Source organism: Mus caroli, unplaced genomic scaffold (assembly GCF_978045245.1).
Source record: "Mus caroli unplaced genomic scaffold, Mus_caroli_1 scaffold_11, whole genome shotgun sequence".
Lineage (NCBI taxonomy): Eukaryota > Metazoa > Chordata > Mammalia > Rodentia > Muridae > Mus > Mus caroli.
This window is the reverse complement of record NW_028227266.1, coordinates 87,193,899-87,212,945: the sequence shown is the minus strand read 5'-3', so window position 1 is coordinate 87,212,945 and position 19,047 is coordinate 87,193,899. Positions and strand designations below refer to the sequence as shown.

The 19,047-nt window shown below is 40.9% G+C and overlaps 1 protein-coding gene across 3 annotated transcripts in view; it reads left to right on the top strand.

Annotated features, from left to right (window-relative positions):
• Positions 1-19,047, top strand: part of Snx14 (sorting nexin 14) — a 68,938-nt gene that overhangs the window by 7,959 nt on the left and 41,932 nt on the right. For all 3 annotated transcript variants that reach the window (XM_085827826.1, XM_085827827.1, XM_085827825.1), the window contains exons 2-4: positions 11,284-11,404; positions 13,482-13,558; positions 14,162-14,240. In XM_085827826.1, the coding sequence (XP_085683952.1) occupies positions 11,284-11,404; positions 13,482-13,558; positions 14,162-14,240 (277 nt within the window). The remainder of the gene's footprint in view (positions 1-11,283; positions 11,405-13,481; positions 13,559-14,161; positions 14,241-19,047) is intronic.

Sequence of the window (19,047 nt, the reverse complement as noted above, 5' to 3'; positions counted from 1 at the left end):
TGGGGGCAGTGCCAGTATCTTACCCCTGAGTTGAGTGAGGGTACTTCAAGCTTTTCTCCATTTAGGATGATGTTGGCTGTGAGCTTCTCATTTATAGCCTTCATTGTGTTGGGGTATGTTCCCTTTAGCCCTCCATTCTCTAGAACTTTATCATGAAGTCATGTTGGATTTGTCAAAAGCCTTTCTGTGTCTGTTGAGATGATCATGTGATTTTTGTCTTTAAGGCTGTCTATGTGGTTTATTATGTTTATTGACTTGCATGTGTTTTGACATTGCTGCATTTCAGGAAAAAAACTCACTTGGTTATGACGGACTGTATAATCTTTTTGATGTATGTTTGTATTCTGATTGCAAAAATTTTATTGAGCAGTTTTTTTTTCTTCCAGTCTAAGATCATCAAGGATATTGGCCTGTAGGTTTTTTGTTGTTGTTGTTGTTGTTTTTTCCTGTGTTTTTACCTGGGTTGAGTATTAGAGTAATACTGGCTTTGTAGAAAGTGTTTGGGAGCGCTCTTTCTGATCCTGTTGTTTTTGAATAATTTAAGAAAGCTTGGCTGTAGTGAATCTTTTTAGGTTGTTGACTTCTTAATTTAATTTTGGTGATTTGGCTGAATTTAGAAATACATTTCTTTTATTTTTTAATTTTTGGTTAATGGAATATATATTTTGAAATTATTCCCTTATACTATTCTGAATTTCTTTGGTGTTTGTTGTAATATTTGACTGTTTTATTTTTGAGTCTGTCATCTTGAGTTCTCTTTCTCTTTCTTTCTCTTTCTCTCTCTCTCTCTTTCTTTCTTTCTTTCCATTAATTGGGTCAAGGATCTGTCAATCTTGTCTATCTTCTCAAAGAACCAGCACTTAGATTCACTGATTCTTTGTATTGGTTTGTTTGTTTGTTTGTTTCTGTTTAACTAATTTCTGCTCTGCTTTTTATTATTTCTTGCTGTTGACTGGACTTGGGTTTGTTTTATTTATTAATTTTTTTGGTCATCACCCCAGCCCCACAAATCTTCCTGACTTTTTTTTTTGTTCTTTTGTTGTGTTTTTTCGAGACAGGGTTTCTCTATATAGCCCTGGCTCTCCTGGAACTCCCTTTGTAGACCAGGCTGGCCTTGAACTCAGAAATCCACCTGCCTCTGCCTCCGGAGTGCTGGGATTAAAGGTGTGCGCACCACGCCAGGCTCTTCCTGACTTTTTATGTAGGCACTTTGGAGAGCTATAAATTTCTCTCATAGGCAATTGCTTTCAAAGAATTCCAAAGTTGTTTTTTTTTTTTTTTTTTTTTCTTTTTTTAATTCCAAAGGTTTTGTTGTGTTGGATTTCCCTTTTGGTTTATTTTCAGGAGATTTTTAATTTCTTGACCCAGTCATCATTTAGTAGTGAGTTGCTTAATTTCTATGAGGTTTTGTATTTACTAGATGTTTGTTTTTTGTCAGTGTTAAACTTTATTACATTGTTATATATAAGACACAAGAGGTTATTTCAGTATTTTGAATTTATAAAGATTTGTTTTGTGCGGGAGGATGTAGGACCAGGAGAATGCTACATGATAAATGTATAGAAAAGGACAGTATTTTAGTGTTTGGGTAGAATATCTGTTAAAGTCCATTTGATGTATGATATCAGTTAATTCTGAAATTTCTGTTAATTTTTTTGTGCAGATGATCTGTCTGTTGAAGAAAGAAGGGTACTGAAATCACCTCCATTAAAAGAATTGGTGTTATTGTGTATCTTTTAAGTGCAGCTTTTACATTAATTAATTAATTAATTAATTGTTTATTTTGAATTAAATTGGGTGTCCTAGAGTTTGGTACATATATGTTTTAAATAGTATTGTCTTCCTGGTTAACTCTTTTCTTGATTAGAAAGAAGTATTCCTCTCTATCTCTCCTGGTTAGTTTTAGTTTGAATTCTCTTCTGTCAGATGTTAGGGTTCTTATGCTTGCTTGTTTCCTGGTCCCATTTGCTTATGATACTGTTGTCTGTCCTTTACTCTAAGATGGTATTTATTGTTGAAGCTAAGATATATTATAGACAATAGATGGGTTTTGTTTCTTGACCCATTCAATTGGACTGTGTCTTTTTATTGGGTAATTAAAGCCATTGATAGATAAAGTTATTGAAAAGTGTGTGTTGATTGTGCTCATTGTGATGTTTGTGTGTTTTTAGTGATACTTTGTGTTTTAATATTATGGCTTTATATTTTTCTTTCTTTTTTTTTTTTTCAGTCTCTCTGCTGTGCCCATTCTTCTCTTCAGCCCAAAATAGTTCGTTGTCAAGTGCACAAGGGTGACCAGAAGGCTAGGGAACTGGATGAATGGCCAGGGATAGATCTGCAGGTTGGCGATGGTTCATGTGTTAGGAAGGTCAGGCAGACCCACAGGTCTAGACCCTGGAGGTGGTTATGGGAGATCAGCTTCGTGGGGAGAGGTTGGATGAAGTACAGAAGGGGCCCATGAGTACTGACAGGTAATGTAAGTGCTTTAAACCCAAGAGGGGATGCTGGTGAGATGGCTCTGTTATGAATGGCTCAAATGGGCTAGAGAGGTGGTTCAGTGGTTAAGAGCACTCACTGCTCTTGCAGAGGTCCTGAGTTCAATTCCCAGAAACCACATCATGGCTCACAACCATCTGTAATGGGATCGGGTGCCCTCTTCTGGTGTGTCTGAAGACAGTGACAGTGTATTCATATACATAAAAGAAATAAATGAATAAATGGTTCTATTATGAGAATCAGAGTTCGGATCCCAGTGCCAAAAAGTGGATAGCTCATACATTCCAGGAATCCACACTCCAAGAGATCTAGCACCTTTTTCTGGACATGTGGCCACTTGCACATACATGTGTGCATATCTTTATTCACACATGTACATCTTTAAAAAAGTCTTTGGTTTTCAAAAAAAAAAATGCAACAAAACACAGAACAGTAGAGTTGCAGTAGAGATGCTATTGAGTGTTTGTTATGCAAACTAGGGGGGCTTGTCAGTTCAGATCTTAGCACTCATATACAAGCCAGGCTCAGTCCCATCCCTGTGGCTCTAGCATTGAGGTAAACAGATACAGGAGGATGGCTGGAGCTTTCTGGCTGCTTGCCTAGCCCAAACAAACAAACAAACAAACCAGTCAACCCAGAGAGCTTCAGGTTCTGGGAGAGCCCCTGACACCCTCCTCTGGCATCCACAAATATGCCTAAATGTGCATATATTACACTCAAATGCATACTTCTGCAATCAAAACAATAGATAAGTATTCCAGCCTTAGGAACTGCATTAGGAACAGAAGGAACAACATTTTGAAACAGCTAATAGACTCTTTTAGAGGTTGGCTTGTTTTATTTTTTATTTTTCTAAGACTCAGCTTCTGTTTTGTTTGAGTTTGTTTGCCATTGCTGTCTTTTCTGTTGGTTTTGGGTTTTTTTTTTTTTTTTTTGACCATTTCCTTAAGGTGTACTTGGAATTCCTTTTTCTCATCTAGCGTGTGGAATGCATTTCCCTTTGCTGATGAGTGCAGGGTGCCTTATAATCAGTACTGTCAGTGTCTCGAGCCAGATAATCCCATGTTGTAGGGGCCTTCGCTCTACATCTTTCCAGCTCCTCGATGACAGCAGAGGGCTGAGATTCTCCTCAGAAGGCATTTCAGTCAAACTGTCTTTGTGCTGCCGAGTGATGCCTGCGAGGGAGACCATCCCTGGGGTATAACTACCAGCTTCATTCTCCTAAAGCTACACGTTTCTGCTTTAATATCTTAGCACTAGAGAGTTTTATTGTGTTCTAGTTGATTTTAGTTACAGCTAGCACCAATGAATGTGAGGGTTGCTATCATTCGTTCTTTTTTTTTAAATTTTTAATATTTTTTTATTACATCTTTTCCTCAATTACATTTCCAATGCTATCCCAAAAGTCCCCCATACCCCCCCTTCCCTACCCACCCATTCCCATTTTTTTTGGCCCTGGCGTTCCCCTGTACTGGGGCATATAAAGTTTGCGTGTCCAATGGGCCTCTCTTTCCAGTGATGGCCAACTAGGCCATCTTTTGATACATATGCAGCTAGAGTCAAGAGCTCCGGGGTACTGGTTAGTTCATAATGTTGTTCCACCTATAGGGTTGCAGATCCCTTTAGCTCCTTGGGTACTTTCTCTAGCTCCTCCATTGGGGGCCCTGTGTTCCATCCAATAGCTGACTGTGAGCATCCACTTCTGTGTTTGCTAGGCCCCGGCATAGTCACAAGAGACAGCTATATTTGGGTCCTTTCAGCAAAATCTTGCTAGTCTATGCAATGGTGTCAGCATTTGGAAGCTGATTATGGGGTGGATCCCTGGATATGGCAGTCTCTAGATGTCCATCCTTTCGTCACAGCTCCAAACTTTGTCTCTGTAACTCCTTTCATGGGTGTTCTTTCCTTTTTTTCAAGACAGGTCCTTAGGCTAGCTACCCTAAGCTGACTTTGAACTCTTAATGTCGCTCAGGCTGGGAACTTTCTGCCTCAGAGTCCTTTTTAAAATAAATTTTAGTTTAATTTATCATCATCATCATCATGAAATAGGGCTTTTACTATACTCTCCAGGCTCGCTCCAAACTCTTCCATCTGCCTCAGCCTTGCAGGTAACCAGGACCACGGGCATGTGCCCAGAGGCTGGTTCTATAGTTCTTACACTGTAATGTGAAATTCAAAAGGCACTCTTAAAAAGTTACTTGTTTTTTCCTAATACATATCAAATTACATTTGATGACATGAACAGACATGAGACTACTAGTGGTGTTTATTTCTCACTGATTAATTTTTCACTGTTTATATTTGTTTCAGAAATGTTAATGTATGATGTGAATACTTCATAAGACATTACTTGTGAATGCTAAAACACATGTAACATACACTGAAATTATTTATCTGAATTTGGATTTATACATGACTGAAATGACTTTGGGGAAATAGGTGTAGCTGTTACTTCTGAGTTGGTCTGCAAATGTAAGATTTACTTAAGTTTTTTCAGTTTGGATATAGAATGTTCTTCTTTAGTTCAGGGAGACATTTGAATAAAGAAATAGAAACAAGTTTACACAGGTGAAGAAGACATTTTGTAAATCCTGTGGAGCCATAGTGTTTTTCTGAGGGGTAGGTATTGATGTTTAGTTCCGGAGAGATCGTTTTATTCAGTCCTCATGTGTGTGCTCACACATGTACACATACCACGTCTGTCACGTGGAGAGTAGCTTTGGGAAGACTGTTCTCCCTCCACTGTGTGGGCTCCAGGCATCTAGCCCAAGTAGTCAGGCTTGGCAGCAGGCTCCTGTTACCCACTGAGCCATCACGTGGGCCCTGAGAGTATTTTTAATAATAGGCATACAGTGGATGTTTCTCAAGTATCGAATTCTGAGTGTGGCAATCAGGTGGGTTTTTTATGGTTGCGTGGCCTGGCCTTTTCACTTAACATGGCCGCTGTGTATAAGATGTTAGGATTTCCATATTTTTTTCCTGTCTCAGTGGCTGCGTCTTCCAATTCTGAGTTATGTGGAAAGAACCTGGAATGCACATGGAGCCCACTGGTATGGGCTCTTCTCTCCCGGGACCCAGCTCTGCAGTCCTGTCTGCCTGCTGAGATTAGTTATTACATACCTTTTATCTACATTCATGGTTCTTTGTGGTGGGAAGGCAAGTCTAGCACTGCTTACTCTGCTAAGGAAGCAGAAGTCACTTACTCCTTTGAATTATACAGCATCAGTTTTCTCTCTGAGGGCACTCACCAGGTCAGTTATCCTCACTTATATACAAGGCTGGCTCCTAGCTTATAGACCCTCTGCTGTAAATTCTGCTATCAATTAGGTGACCTCCGTGATTGTGGGAACAACTTATCAGATAACCTAGTCTATATCAAGGTGACTAAGCCTCCCATTTGTATGACCATTCAGTGGACATTACTGTCACTAGAAAGTGCCTAAGACCAAATATCTTCTGATTGCAGCATCCAGGAAACAGGCTGGAGGAACGCAGGTTCAAGGTCAGCCTGGGCTCTGTTTGTAAATAATAAGTAAAACGGAAAGTTGTACTATTGACTAGTGTCCTTTCCACATTCAGTCAGTCCTGATGTCTTGAACCCTCTTTCTTCCTTGCCATTGCCCTCTGCTGCTGATTCATACAGTTGAGTTTCGAGTCACGCTAGCTTAGGTCTCACAGCCTCCTGCTTTATCTGTTCTACTTCAGCATTTTCCATTCCACTCCTGACGAAATCCAAATCTTGAGTTGTGATGCTGTTCTAGTTTCCTCCCTGTTGTAATAAGCTACTCAGATCAAAAGCAACTCCGGGGAGGAAAGGGTTTACAGGTTCAACTTACAGTCCATCATTGCGGGAAGTCTGCGGAGGAACTCAAGCAGGAGCTGGAGGCAGTAACCATGGAGGAACATGGTTTGCTGGCTTTTGCTTAGCTGGTTTTCTATTTTGAATTTAAAAATTAAAAAAAAATATATTATTTTAATGCACATGTGTGTACGCCTGTTTGAGTTTATAGTTTATATGCATCACATACATGCAGGAGTTCTAGGGGCTAGAAGAGGGTATTGGATCCCCTGGAGCTGAAGTTACAGACAGCTTAGAGCCAGGTAAGAATGGAACTTGAGTTTCTGCAAAGGTGGTGTGCTCTTCACTGCTGCTGAGCCCTCTCTCTAGTCTCCTCTGCAGTTTTAAAACTCTCCCTTTTCTTCTTGAGTCATGTTATTTATTCCTGTGACATCAATGGTCATTTTTCTAATTTTTAATGCTTTAATATTCTCTGTAAAGAATTACCATATATAGCAGTTTGTTGGTCTTTTTCTGTGGCACATCTTAAGACACTTGAAACTTGGCTGGTCCAAAGATTGACTGACTGACCGACTGACTGACTGACTGACTGACTGACTAACTGACTTATCTATCTATCTATCTATCTATCTATCTATCTATCTATCTATCTATCTATCTATCTATTATTTACTTTCAAGATAGAGTCTCACTCTGTAGCTCTGGCTATTTTGAACTCACTATGTAGACAAGGCTAGCCTCAAACTTAGAGAAATCCACCTGTCTTTGCCTCCCAAGCACTGGGATTAAAGGCACGTGTCACTCTACTGTCCTGCACCCTTGCACCCTTTTCTTTTCTCTTCTCTTTCTTTTTTTCTTTTTTTTTTTTTTTTTAAAGATTTATTTATTATATGTAAGTACACTGTAGCTGTCTTCAGACACTCCAGAAGAGGGCGCCAGGTCTCGTTGCGGATGGTTGTGAGCCACCATGTGGTTGCTGGGATTTGAACTCTGGACCTTCGGAAGAGCAGTCGGGTGCTCTTACCCATTGAGCCATCTCACCAGCCCTCTCTTCTCTTTCTTTTTTCTTTTTTCTTTTTTTATTTTTTTGTTTTTTTTGTTTTTTTCGAGACAGGGTTTCTCTGTGTAACCCTGGCTGCCCTGGAACTCAACTCTGTAGACCAGGCTGGCCTGGAACTCAGAAATTTGCCTGCCTCTGCCTCCCAAGACCTGGGATTAAAGGCGTGCACCACCACGCCTAGCTTTCTATTTGCTCATACCTAGTCACCTACTTATTTCTAAACTGTCCAGGGAATCCAGTCTCTTAACTCTTTCTTCTGTTTGTCACGGGAATCCACTTTTTCTGTCTGCCTGTTCCTTGGTCAGGCTCCTCATCCCGCTTCTAGATTACTGCGGCAGCTCTCACACCAGCCAGTGTGCGCCTACACAAGCCCACTCTCTGTATTACAGCCAGGGCACATTCAGAGCAAGGCTGCTACTTTTCTCCCTTCACAGCAGTCACAAGTGATATAAAATATCCTGGAGTGACTAACCACGCAAGTGAAACATCTGTACAACAAGAACTTCAAGTCTCTCAAGAAAGAAATCGACCTCAGAAATGGAGAGATGGCCCATGCTCTCCATTGGTAGGATTAACACAGTAAAAATGGCCATCTTTTCAAAAGCAGTCTACAAATAAATTCAACACGATCTCCATCAAAATTCCAACACAATTCTTCAAAGACCTGGAAAGAGCAATTCTCAATTTCACATGGAAAAACAAAAAACCCAGAATAGCAAAAACAATTTTTAACAATAAAAGAACTTCTGGGGGAGTCACCATCCCTGACCTATGACTTAATTAAGACTTGTTTGTTTGTTTTTGTTTCATTTTTTTTCCAAGATAGGGTTTCTCTATATAGCTGTGGCTGTTCTGGAACTTGTTTTGTAGAGCAGGCTGGCCTCTGTCTGCCACTTGCCTCTGCCTCCCAAGTGCTCAGATTTAGGGCATATGCCACTACTGCCTGGCTTTCTTGGGGGATAGGGAACTGGGGGTAGCCACTAGAAAGTCCCAGATGTCCAGGGAAGTGAGAGGCTCCCAGGACCCAACAGAGATGACTTTAGCTGAAATACACAACATAGGGGATATAGAACTGTCGAGATCACCTCCAGTAGATAGGCATGGCCCCCAGTTGAGGGATGGGGCCACCCATCCATCTCAAAATTGTTAACCCAGAAGTGTTCTTGTCCAAAGGAAAAACGGACAAAATTGGAATAGAGACTGAAGGAAAGGCCATCCAGAGGCTGCCCCACCTAGGGGTCCACCCCATCTACAGACACCAAACCCCAATACTTGTTGAAGTAGCGCTTGCTTTAGGAGCCCAGTATGACTGTTCCTGAGAGATTCTACCAGCATCTGACAAATATAGATGGAGATACTCAAAACCAACCATCGGACTCAGCCAGGGACTCCAGTGGAAGAGCTAGGGGAAGGACTGAAAGAGCTGAAGGGGATTGCAACACCATAGGAAGTACAGTATCAACTAACCAGATTCCCCCAGAGCTCCCAGGAACTAAACCACCAACCAAGGAGTACATATGGAGAGACCCATGGCTCCAGCTGTATATGTAGCAGAGGATGGCCTTCTCTGACGTCAATGGGAGGGGAGGTCCTTAGTCCTGTGAGCTTGATGCCCCAGAGTCCTTGGATGCTAGAGTGGTGAGACAGGAGTAGGTAGAGTAGAACCCTCATTGATGCAAAGGGGAGGGGAGGAGATGGGGGATGAGAGTTTGGGGAGGAAAGGGAGGTATCATTTGGAATGTAAATGAATAAAATGATTTAAAAAAGAAAGATTTTATTTCCTCTGTATTTTTCTTTTTGTATATATATTTCAATTGCTCTCTACCTATATTTCATTTCTCATTTAATTTATAATGTGTAGGTGTGTATGAGAAGTTATAACATCTGTGTGGTGGTCAGAGCACAAAGTTGTGAAGTTGGCTTGCTTTCCACCTTTGTGTGGGTTCCAGGGATCAAATTAGGTCATCATGTTTGTATCATTAGGTGGTTTGCTGAGCAATCTTGGCAACCCAATCATTGGTGTAGCTGACAGAATTTCAGAAACTCTTGGTTTGACCAAGTGAATACAAAATAGCAGAGTACTGTTAAGTGGGCCTTGGAGAAACAGGAAACAGTATTGAGAATACTACTAAGATCTTGTACTAGGTATGATGGCACATACCTTCGATTTCAGCATTTGGGAGACAGAGGCCCATGGATCTCTGAGAGTTTGCGGCCAGTCTAGTTTACACAATAAGTACAGCCTAAAAAACCAAACCAAACCCAAATCCAACCCACCAAACCCAAACCACACCAACCACTTCATTTACTCTCCTGTGTCCTCTGAGTGTGGCTTCACTCTTCCTCTCCTGTGTCCTCTGTGAGTGTAGCTTTACTTTCTTCTCACTGCCATCTTTTTTTAAGGAGACATAGCTGTCAGTTATTAGAGCTTCAGAAAACTATTGAGAGGGGATAAGACTGAGCGTACCCCAGTTTCTAGTTCCTATAGCTCATTCTCTTCATTTCTCTGTAAAGAGAAAGTATAATAGAGAGTAATTTGAATTTAGTATATGAAGTATCTTTTGTGCATCTAAATGCCAAGTTTCTAAATGTGGGCTGATTTTCAGTTTTTCATTCACTGTCATAAAACATTTCCTTAAATGTAAAGATTTTTGCCAAAATCACTGAGAGGTGTTTTCACCCTTTGCTATTAATATTCCTGTCACCGTTTGAGCCCAGGCTGGCTAAAGATGACTTCATCAGAGGCATGCCTGGTTTATGTGCTGTTAGAGATTAAGCCCAGGGCTTCTTCCTGCATGTGAGGCAAGCACTCTACCAGCTGACCTCCATCCTCAGTCCCACATATCTAGAACCTTAAACAATAGCAGTGTCCAGATTCCCACAAGGACCCATTTTCTCTGTAATTGCATTTATTTCTTGTTTGAATTTCACTTCTAGCATTATTGCTGCTCATTTCCTTGTTCCACTTTCATGCGTGTGAGTCAGTTTCCCCTTGAGATTATCCATTTTTATAAAACGTCACACAAGGTTATTATTGGGAACAAGGAGGTAACACAGCTCCATGTTTTGCTGTTGTACGTGAGCCATCAGTTATTAACAGAAGCGGTGTGATTGGTCACCTGGGTCTTGTCGCTTTGGGACTGGAGAGCTAATAGTAAAGCTTATGTTTTATACAATTATTCACCATTAATAAACGCACTGTGGTCACTGAAACGTGAACCGTGTGAGGGGATTGGTATCTGCAGTATCATGGCTGTTTTTTTTTTTTTTTTTTTCTTTCCCCAAGACAGGGTTTCTCTGTGTAGCTCTGGCTGTCCTGGAACTCACTTTGTAGACCAGGCTGGCCTCGAACTCAGAAATCCGCCTGCCTCTGCCTCCCGAGCGCTGGGATTAAAGGCGTGCACCACCACGACCGGCATCATGGCTGTTTTGAGACACCTTAATATTGTGCATTGTGTGGCACAGTACCTAATTTGGCCACTTGTCTCTTCAGATTTCTCTCGGCAGCTGTATTTTTAAAAATTATTTTTTAGATTCATTTATTTTACTTTGCATGTATGAGTATTTTGCCTGCATGCCTGGTGTCTGTGGAGGCCCAAATCTCTTCTGATTCTGAGGGCAGCTGATCCCCCAGAACTGCAGTTAGAATAAGAATTTTGGTGGAATGTGAGGAAGACTGGACTCAGACTTCTTAAACATAACATAGAGATGAAAATGAAATGTTGCACTTACTTTTCTATATTCAATGAAATTATATCATTTTAATATACATCTCATTATTTATATTATATCTAGCAAATACATTGTAGAAAGTTAGAAAAATTGATCTTGATCAATAGGTACTTAATAAATATTTCGTAGCTCAGCGAAGGGATTGCTTTTAATGTTACAGATTTCTTTGGTTCTGATCATTTTCATTTTTTCTAAGGTATCTGCATGTCTTAATGATCTTCTGGTCGTTTGTTGCTGGAGTTGTGACATTCTACTGTTCATTAGGACCCGATTCCCTCTTACCAAATATATTCTTCACAATAAAATACAAACCCAAGGTAAAATTGTGTTTTTACATTTTTTTTTTTTTTTCTTTCGAGACAGGGTTTCTCTGTGTAGTCCTGGCTGTCCTGGAATTCACTCTGTAGACCAGGCTGGCCTCGAACTCAGAAATCCTCCTCCCTCTGCCTCCCAAGTGCTAGGATTACAGGCATGCGCCACCACTGCCCGGCTGTGTTTTTAAATTTTGAACTTAAACATTTTTTAATTCATGTGTATAGGTGTATGTCTTTGTGACTAACCAGTACCCCGGAGCTCTTGACTCTAGCTGCATATGTATCAAAAGATGGCCTAGTCAGCCATCACTGGAAAGAGAGGCCAATTGGACACACAAACTTTATATGCCCCAGAACAGGGGAACGCCAGGGCCAAAAAAAAAAAAAAAATGGGAATGGGTGGGTAGGGAATGGAAATGGGGGAGAGGGGGAGGGTATGGGGGACTTTTGGGATAGCATTGGAAATGTAATTGAGGAAAATACGTAATAAAATATATTTAAAAAATTTATTACTAAAAGCATTGTGAAGCAGAGATTTAAAAAATCTACTTACTATCATTTTATAATGGACTATATGAAAAAATTTAAAATGAGCACTATGTGTATTCACCTACATTTGCATGTATAAATGCAGAGGCACATGCTGAGGGTTGAACCCAGGCCCTTGCATGTAATCTCCCACCGAGCTGCACCTGTAGTTCTGCCTTTAAGGTTTACAATTCTAATAACAATTGTAAAAGGAAAATATGGTCCCCTCAGAAAGTTGCAGTTCCTCCTGTGAGCTTGTTGCCCCTTAGGTGCATGGTCCACAAAGGCCATTAATCTAGAACAGAGGTTGTCAAAGCTGGCGGGAGAAGAGACCCTCCTTGGGAATCACCAACAGTATGGATTGTTGGACTTAGGCCCAGATTTTGATGAGAAAGTTCTGGGCTACTGCCCTGTCAATAGTATTGTTAAAAACTTTCCGGCTAGTTCTGCAGCAGAGACATGGAAGGAGTCCCTGGTTCAATAGTGATCCACCGCCGTTGCTTTCATGTGCAGGCTGCGGGTGAGTGGTCACATGCTGACGGTGCCTGACTTAGCAAGTGCTCTATCCCTGAGCTAACCCCAACCCTCCCACTCCGGAAAGCTCTTAAATGATTATGTGCACCATAGAAATCAAAACTAATTAGGCAATTTGTTTAACTAAACCAATTTGTATTTCTGAAATTTAATAGTGGTAATAATATATTAACTCTGTAAGGCAAAATTCTGATTTTTGAAATTCTGTCTGCAGATGAGGATTGAATGAGATGTCTTTTTTCTCCCACTGATGAAGTTTGGGGCCTTGCACTGGCTGTTTTCCCAGGCCCTAGTGGGCTGTTTTTAAATCATAAATTATGTTTTTTTAAGTTGATGCAGTCCCTCATTTTAGATTTCTGGTATTTTTATGTAGAGGAAACAGAACTCTTGGACAGATTTGGTCAGCAGAGTCTTAGGAATTATCATGTCTTCCCCCTCATTGAAGCTAAGCTTTGGAAGAAATGGGAATACTGTTTTTTCCTTATGTTTTTTGCAGTATAAGACACAGTAGATGTTTTTTTTAATAAGTGATGATGCCATTTGAATTTAGTTTTAAGTGAGGAAGGTTTTTTTTTTTTTTTTTTCTTTTGGTTTGGTTTGGTTGTTGTTTTGTTAGAGATGGGGTCTCATGGGCCTTGAATTCTAGATCCTCCTGCCTCCACGCCCCGAGTGTTGGAGTTACAGGCACTTACCTCCATGCCTGCTGAGAGAGCCTCTGGTTTTGGTTCCCATGCTTACATTTTCTCCTTCATGTTCTGGTGGGAGTCACTGAACCCATACCATGGGTCATGCTAGAGAATTCTCTCCCACTGGACCACTGAGCCACACCTGCTGTGACTTGCATATCGCAGAGCAGTCCATTCGGTGTTTTGCATTCACTGGCAGTTAGTTTAGAGGGTACTTATTAGAAATAATAGTTTCAGTGCTTGCATGAAGTGTAACAAAGCTGCCGAAAAACTGATTCTTTGTAGTAGAGACATTATGGGAACTAAAAACTAATCTCTCTTTCATTTTTTAGCAATTAGGACTTCAAGAGTTATTTCCACAAGGACATAGCTGTGCTGTTTGTGGTAAAGTGAAATGTAAACGACATAGGTAAGTTACACTTTTTACTTTTTATTTATTTTTGTTTTTTCGAGACAGGGTTTCTCTGTATAGCCCTGGCTGTCCTGGAATTCCCTTTGTAGACCAGGCTGGCCTTGAACTCAAAAATCCACCTGCCTCTGCCTCCGGAGTGCTGGGATTAAAGGTGTGCGCCGGGGCTGGTGAGATGGCTCAGTGGGTAAGAGCACCCGACTGCTCTTCCGAAGGTCCAGAGTTCAAATCCCAGCAACCACATGGTGGCTCACAACCATCTGTAATGAGATCTGACTCCCTCTTCTGATGTGTCTGAAGACAGCTACAATGTACTTACATATAATAAATAAATAAATCTTTAAAGGTGTGCGCCACCAAGCCTGGCTACACTTTTTACTTTTTAATTGTGCATGTGGGTTTTGTGTGTGGGTACGTGGCTATGGCAAATGTTTGGAGGTCAGAGGACCATTTGTGGAATTGGGTCTCTCCTTCCTGTTTTATTTGGGCTCTGGAAACCAAGCTTAGTTGATTGGGTTTATAAGGCAAGTGCTTTTACCTAATGCTTATATTTTACTATAATGTATTTTATTAAAAGTGATTAAGCGATTTGCTTTACTTTAGGCCTTCCTTGCTCCTTGAAAACTATCAGCCCTGGCTAGACCTGAAAGTTTCTTCGAAGGTAGATGCATCTCTCTCAGAGGTAAGCAATTTAATTAATATTGCCTGATATGAGCATGTGTTCCTTAAGGATGAGACTGTCCTGAAAATCATTGGAGTTTTGTCCTTGTGAGAGCATCACAGAATGAGCGTGTGTAAACTTAGATGCTAGCTTCAGTCATTGCGTGGGCCTTCCTGATGGCTGTCAAGGGATGTACAAAGATGAGTTCTCTGAAGCTGCTGCTGGCCGAACATGGCATATTGATTGCTTTACAGAAAATTGTTTTTTTTTTTTCTTTTAATAAATAGGAGTAAACTCTAAAATTAAAAGTACAGTATTGTTTTATTTTAATTTATGCTGCTGTGATAAAATGTCCTTACAAAAAAATAGCTTAGGAGAGGAGAGGGTTTATTTGGCTTACAATTTCATGTTCTAGTCCATTGTTGCAAGAAAACCAGGGCAGGAACTTAAAGCAGCACCACATCAGAGCAGAGTGAGAGTAGCAAGTGGGTCCTCGCCCTCCCCTGCTCGCCTGCTCCCACCTTGCTGCTTCCTCCCTTACACTATTCTTGTGCTAATTAGCTTCAGGGTAGATTCAGCACACAACTATCATTGGTCAACTGACTCTCTCCCCCCCCACCCCCCATCCCCAGCCTGATGTACATAAATTCCTATTTGAGATTTTATTCCCAGGTAATTCTGGGTTATATGAAGTTGACAGTGCAGATCTAAACATATAAAAATACATAAACATATACTATAAAATATACTTTGCCATAGATAAAAAGAATGACATGACGTAGTAAATTCATAAACTTGTAACGTACTTATTATCCAGTGTCATATACCGTGCATAATTATATGTGCCATAGATTGCTATAACTGGCAGCACAGTCATTTGTACCCAAATGCCACAAACAAGCGAGCAAACTTTGTCCTATAACAGCTGTGACCCTCCCCAGCCCCCAGGAGGTGGGAACAATAGTCTTATGGGCCTATTATTAAATATGTCATCTGTGTTGATTGAAATATTATTTGGTTTATGATTACATATACAAATAAAAAATGTTGAATACAAACAGAAGTTTTTTCAGAGACTTTTATTGGAAGATTTAATCCTGGTACATCTTATTAAGGTAGGCATGGTGGTTCGTTCCTATAGTTCCATCATGGGAAGCCAAGGCAGCAGGGTCATGATTTTTTGGCCTGCCAGGGCTACATTGTAAGTTCTAGACCAGCCTGGGTTACAGAACCTGTCTTAATTATTTTTTAAAAGAATTTTTATTTATATGAGTACACTGTAGCTGTCTTTCAGACAAACCAGAAGAGGGCATTGGATCCCATTACAGATGGTTGTGAGCCATCATGTGGTTGCTGGGAATTGAACTCAGGACCTCTGGACCACGAAGCCATCTCTCTAGCGTCCAGAACCTGTCTTAACAAAAAACAAACAAACATAATAAACACACACAAAAGACCCCATATCTTAATATATATTACCTAATGATGAGTTCTTGGCTAGATAATTTTTTACAAAATAAGTACCTTGAATACTAAGCTATTCCAAATTACAGTTAAATCTCAAATTTACGTAGATATTTCAGTCAAGAAAACTGCTTAGTTAGTGCTGCAGGAACAGGTGTCTGTATGATAGTATGGGAGTGACCATTTGCAAAGAAACATTGGACTCTTATGGGCATGCATCTCAATGAACTATGACACTAGCTTTGACACTAACTAGAGTAAAGGTCAGGGAGTGGGGTAATGGTCACTAGAAAGTTTGTGTCCTCTTCTAGTCACAGGCTCTTACTTTGATTTCTTCCATACTTATGTATTTGTTTTAAAGGACATATCTTTTTCATGCATCTAAGATATTAGTCAAGTCCTTGAATGTGGGGAATGGGGTGTCTCCCTCTTTGCAGCAATGGATTTGGAGTCACATAGGCAGTTGACCAGTGACAGATGATAAATGTATACTGAATTACATTGAATGCTAATTAAGTTTAAGAATAGCACCTGGCAACTGAATTCCGCAACTGAACCCTGCAACCGAACCCTACTTTATGGTCCTTTATCTCAGTTTGTATGCATTGTTGTCTAAAAGGAAGCTGCATGCAGTGTCTAAATGGAAGCCCTGCAACAATTGTGTGGTTTCTTAGGCTTTTTCTGTTCCTTTGATTTGTTGATTTAAATCAACTGTGCTGTCCACACTGAGCTGGGGATGGAATTCACTCGTAGTACATCTGTATACTGTGTGCAAGAGCCTGGGTTCCATCCCTAGCACTGGGGAGATGTTTATTATGCCGTGAGGACTGCAGCCACTATTACATGTAGCTGTCAGAAAATACTTGAAATGTTCCAGTACAATCTAAGATGTGCTACACATACACACATGCCCATACACATATATACACACATATACTAGATATTGAAGGCTTAGAAAAACGTGTGAAAGCCGGGCGTGGTGGCGCACGCCTTTAATCCCAGCACTCGGGAGGCAGAGGCAGGCGGATTTCTGAGTTCGAGGCTAGCCTGGTCTACAAAGTGAGTTCCAGGACAGCCAGGGCTACACAGAGAAACCCTGTCTCGAAAAACCAAAAAAAAAAAAAAAAAAAGAAAAAAAAAAGAAAAACGTGTGAAGAGTCTCTGTTATATTTATTAAATGTTAAGATGATAATAGTTTGGCTATATTAGGTTAAATAAAAGAATTTCATCGATTTATTTTTACTTTTTGTAAAATGTGGCTACTAGAGATTTTAGATACTTCATTCATTATGGAAAATGAAAAAAAAAAACAAAAAAACCCAGAAATGTACTGGTTAGATTTTTGTCAACTTGAAAGAAAATAGAGCCATCTGGGAAGAGGGACCCTCACTTGATTTACCTCCCTCAGACTACCCTGTGAGATGTGCGTGGGTCATTGTCTCGACACTGATTGATGTGGTCCAGCTTACATTTTGTGCTGCCACCCTGGACAGGTTGTCCTAGGTTGTATAAGAAAAGCAGGCTTAGCAAAGGGCTGCATGGCCTTTGCTCTGGTCCCTGCCTCCAGGTTCCTGCGTCGGCTTCCCTCTTTGTGAGCTGAAAGTGTAAGATGAAATAGTCTCCAAACCCTAGGTGAGTTTTGGTCAGTGTTTTGCCACAGCAACAGAAAGCAAATGAGGACACCTCACATATATTGAATGGTATTGATGGATACTAGCTCCCATGTTCAAAATGATTTTATGCTCTTGATAGAGATAGGAACTGGAGTAGTAGGCCTTGAGGGGTGAAAAGACAAAGGAGTCCAATTGGTTCTTCTGTGCTAGCACTTCGTTTAGAGTTGGAGGTAGACACATGGACAGCTAATTATAGTGTAGCCTGCAGGCAGTAATAATGGGAGAGGGAGGTGGGAAATGTAGACTTAGTACAGAGGAGGAGGTACACAGATGTTAGTTAGAGATGCCATGAAAAGGAAGATTGAACAGTTGCCAGACTGACCCTGTGGGGAGGGACCCCGAGAGGAAGAGGTTGGCAGGGAGTGTTTACCAAGCAGAGGGAGGGTGAAGTGCCAGGGCTGGGAGCAGTGAAGTTATACTATTTTAGTAGCTCTCACTTACTCATGTGCTTATTGTACATCAGGCTCTTTGTTAAGGACACACATTTTTTTTTGTATCTAGCTTATGAAATAGGTACTTTGATATTTGCAAAGCTAAATTAAATGTTAGAGAGATTTAACAGGATTTTCAGCTGTTGTATCTGATCAGTAAAACTTGTTTAACAGCTGGGGAAGTGACTCAGTGGGTAAAGTGCTTGCCACGGAAGTTGGAGGATATGTGTTTGAATTCCCAGCACCATGTAGAAGCCACACTTCCCCGAGTATGCTTGGAACCCCTGTATTGTGTGTGTGTGTGTGTTTGTGTGTGTGTGTTTGTGTGTGTGTGTGTTTGTGTGTGTCTAGGCAGACAGCTCCTGGAGCTGGTTGTCCCACCAGTCTAGACAGAACAGCAAACTCTTAAGTTCAGGGAGAGACTCGGACTCCAAAAATAAGGTAGAGGGCTGGGGATGTGGCTCAGAGGTGAAGTGTTTGCCAGACATGCACAAGGCCCTGCCAAACAAGAAAGGGAGAATAAAAGCAAGATGCTGGAAGATGACCCCTAGCCTCCACCACTGCATGCACACAGACATACACACACACACACACAAAAAAAAAAAAAAAAAAAAAAAAGTTCAGTTTAGTTCTTAGCCAGTATTTCATAAAGCTGTTAAGAAATCATGCTGGGCCGGGCGTGGTGGCGCACGCCTTTAATCCCAGCACTCAGGAGGCAGAGGCAGGCGGATTTCTGAGTTCGAGGCCAGCCTGGTCTACAAAGTGAGTTCCAGGACAGCCAGAGCTATACAGAGAAACCCTGTCTCGAAAAACCAAAAAAAAAAAAAAAAAAAAAGAAGAAAAAGAAATCATGCTGGGCATGGTGGTGCATGCCTTTAATCCCAGCACTTGGGAAGCAGAGGCAGACATATCTCTGTGGTCTCCTTCGTATGAATTCCAGGACTGCAAGGGCTACATAGAGAGACCCTGTCTCAAAGCTTTTTTTCAAAAGGCTATGTCATGAAGTTGCGATTATTTGAATTGGAAGCCAGTGATTTTCAAACTGTGAGACGAGAGCTTTAGGTGTGACCCAGAGTGTAGCACCAAGCGAGGAGGAAGTAAGTGGCCGTGGCTGCTGCTGTGTCGGCTCTCCAGAACTGGCACAGCCGTTTTGTCTTCAGGCAAGTGCTGTGCTGAGATGAATTTGATTTCCTATTGAGCCATCTTGATGGCCCTTGTTGAGACAGTTGATTATGGAGATATTTGAGATATGTGTTCTAA